The sequence below is a fragment of the Scylla paramamosain genome, chromosome 46 (genome assembly GCF_035594125.1).
Source record: "Scylla paramamosain isolate STU-SP2022 chromosome 46, ASM3559412v1, whole genome shotgun sequence".
In the NCBI taxonomy this organism is placed as follows: domain Eukaryota; kingdom Metazoa; phylum Arthropoda; class Malacostraca; order Decapoda; family Portunidae; genus Scylla; species Scylla paramamosain.
Window position 1 is genome coordinate 8,823,358 of NC_087196.1, and position 3,450 is coordinate 8,826,807.

General features: G+C 43.6%; 1 protein-coding gene across 1 annotated transcript in view; it reads right to left on the reverse strand.

Annotated features, from left to right (window-relative positions):
* LOC135094771 (THAP domain-containing protein 2-like) overlaps nt 1-1,819 on the reverse strand; it is a 79,723-nt gene extending 77,904 nt beyond the window's left edge. The window contains exons 1-3 of the mRNA XM_063995130.1: nt 1,743-1,819; nt 1,150-1,528; nt 752-915 (exon numbers count right to left, since the gene is read on the reverse strand). Of these exons, the coding sequence (XP_063851200.1) occupies nt 752-915; nt 1,150-1,528; nt 1,743-1,819 (620 nt within the window). The remainder of the gene's footprint in view (nt 1-751; nt 916-1,149; nt 1,529-1,742) is intronic.
* Nucleotides 1,820-3,450: the final 1,631 nt, after the last annotated feature.

Sequence of the window (3,450 nt, forward strand, 5' to 3'; positions counted from 1 at the left end):
AGAGAGAGAGAGAGAGAGAGAGAGAGAGACGTTCCCAAGGCCTATTAAAAGAAGTGAAATCACAAAGGGGACAAAACAAAGGTTATGTTCCTCTTCTTCTTCCTCTTCTTCCTCCTCCTCCTCTTCTTCCTCTCTCGTCTTTCCACCCTCTTCCTCTTCACTGACTACATCCTCCTAGACCTCCTTTCTTCATTCTTTTTTCTACCTCCTCTTCCTCCTTTTCTTTTCTCCTCCTCCTCCTCCTCCTCCTCCTCCTTCTCTTGTCTTATCTATCTCCTCCTCCTCCTCCTCCTCCTCTCTTTATTTGTTCTTCTACACATTTTTCTCTCCCCAAGTCACACACACACACACACACACACACACACACACACACACACACACACACCATGAAAGCCATTGAGATAGGAAGGTTGGAGTGGCCCTGAGCCGCGCGGGCAGTACTGGCAGGAGGAAGCCACCGCTCTCCCCCGTCCGCCATATTGATGTGGGAGCTGTCACTTACCAACCATTTTTCTTGTACCCCTTTTTACACTGTTTACACTCATTTATAATATGCTGCCGTGTCAAATGAAACTACTGTGTTACTGCTACCCATATATTGTATGCCAACATGTCCTTATAACTAGATATTATAGATTATATACATAATCACATTCCACTAAATAATACTAATTTGTTCATCGTGGTTCTACTTTTGACCCCTTTACGGGAAATCAGTCTTGCAGTAAACTGTCTGGCTGCATATCTGTACCTGACCTGCAGACAGGTCTCGGCTACAGCCTTGATTAGTAACAGGAGATGATTAGTGACAGGCTCACTGTCTAACATGTGTTGTGCCAGGCTGGAGAAGACAATCCTCTCCTGGAACTCAGACAGTACAAGTGTTACAATGTTGTGCCAAGCATGTGTTGACAGCTTTGCATATGGTTGGTCACTACACAGTAACACTTTCTCTCTGAATTTCCTTTCACACACAAGGCAAATGGCAACAACATCTCTGGATGGAAAAGAGAGGTGGCCTTTATTTTTAACTGAGATTAATCCGTGAGTCGTTTCAATGCACTGATCACAGAACACAATTCGGCATTTTTTTTCTTGAGTCGTCTTGTTTTCTGATGCAACAGTTTAATTTTTTTTTCTAGACTTCACGAGTTGTGTTTCTGTTTCTCCCAGCTTCCTCTTTAGCTGGGCTTTGGTTGGTGACTCACCTGAGTTTGTTTGCACAGGATTTTCCGGCACAGCTAAAGTAGAATGTCCACTATCTTGCGCTTCTTGTGGGGCAGGATCACAGAGAGGGCGAGATTTGGGAGGTTTCCTTTTGCTTGTTTTTTTCTGTAAGTGTGAAGGGAAAGCCTCAAATATGCTGGGAACAACACCATCTCGCAGCCTCACGTAACACAAGGACGTCCTGTCGAAATCATCAGGTCTAAAGTGCTTGGAGCAGAGCCGTGCCTGTTTGCCTGGGGTGTAGTTGTCTCTTCGTATAGCTGCAAGCCATTCCTTTCTTCTGCTCGGGTCCTTTGGTAGCCTGTAAACATGTTCCTAACACTGCGATCAAATAATCAAAGCGCCTATTTCCTGTGCGTCAGTCTTCATTATGAAAATCATGCACACTTCCTAGAACATCATATATATATATATATATATATATATATATATATATATATATATATATATATATATATATATATATATATATATATATATATATATATATATAAATGAATATATAAATAACTTACTGGTGAAATGTAATGGATGGATCAGATTCTTTGTTCGCTTGTTCATTGCACCCAAATGCAACACAGGTAGTCGGCATTTCACACCACGCACGGAGCAACACTCCTGTCTTTACTCTCTCTATACGAGAGCTCTACTGAATTATTGACTGAGAGAGTATGTGTAGGTCGACTTGGGTCAAGACCTGACACTCCTTAATAAGCACCCTGACACAGGCTTAACTCGAGCTAACCTGACTCATCATAGCCCAACCCATACGGACCTGACTCTCCTTAGTAACTATGGGACCTCATCCCAACCCCAACATAAAAGAGGGGTCATACATACATTCCAACATAGCGAAATACTTCCATGACGTGTTTCATCTCTGCCCTGCAGTTGCTGCCTATCCTACGACAATATGGCCGCCTGACAGTTGGGTGGCTTCACCCAGGACGCCTCAAGGCCACTCCAACCTTCCTATCTCAATGATGAAAGCCAAAGCGCAAACACACCCAATACGATACACACATCCTCTCCCTCTCTCTCTCTCTCTCTCTCTCTCTCTCTCTCTCTCTCTCTCTCTCTCTCTCTCAACCTACCTAAAACGCACATATGGATACACAAATAAAGATTCTCCTTCTCCTCCTCCTCCTCCTCTTCCTCCTCCTCCTTCATGTTTCCTCCATCATCTCCTAACACCTCCCTCTTTACCTCCGCCCCCCTTCCTTCCAATTTAATCTCTCTCTCCCCCTCCTGCTTATCGTCGTTATCAGAAAGAGAGAGAGAGAGAGAGGGAGAGGGAGAGGGAGGGAGGATGGGAGAGGGAGGGAGGATGGGGAGGGTGAGTCATTCTCTCTCTCTCTCTCTCTCTCTCTCTCTCTCTCTCTCTCTCTCTCTCTCTCTCTCTCTCTCTCTCTCTCTCTCTCTCTCTCTCTCTCTCTCTCTCTCTCTCTCTCGCACTATCTTATCTGCATAACGGCGCTCCTCCTCCTCCTCCTCCTCCTCCTCCTCCTCCTCTTCCTCCTCCTCTTCCACAAAGTTTAAAATTCTCCCACAATTTTCTGCATTGATTTATTTTTTATATATTTGCATAATCAAGTTGGTGATGTATATTATTATGATCACTATCAGCATCTTCATCATCACCACCATCATCACTATCATTTTCAGCTTCTTAACAACGTGATTATTAAAAGTGTGGATATTTTTTTCTATATTTTCTGTCTTCATCACTATCATCACTATCAGCATCACCAGAAAGACTATTATCATCACTATCACTAGACACACTATTACTATCACCATCACCACCACTATCACCACCACCACCATCACCATTTCTCACTATAGCGAAGATTTTAAAGCATCACCATCATTTCACATCTCACCTGCTCTTTAATCACCACCACCACCATCACCACCACCATCATCACCATCATCATCACTTCTCTTCCCCTTTTCACTGTTTATTTATCCTTTGTCATCACCATCATCACCATTCATTGACTAATTACACCTGAACATCACCTTCCTTATCTTACCTGCACCATCATTCACCATCATTCATCATTTCAAAGTTTAACCCTTCTATTCTCAACACCATTACCCCCATTGAGTTTAATTTCCCCATTTTCCTCACTTCATGTACCGTCACCACCACCACCACCACCACCACCACCACCACCACCACCACCATCACCATCACCATCATCATCAACAGGTGAGGCC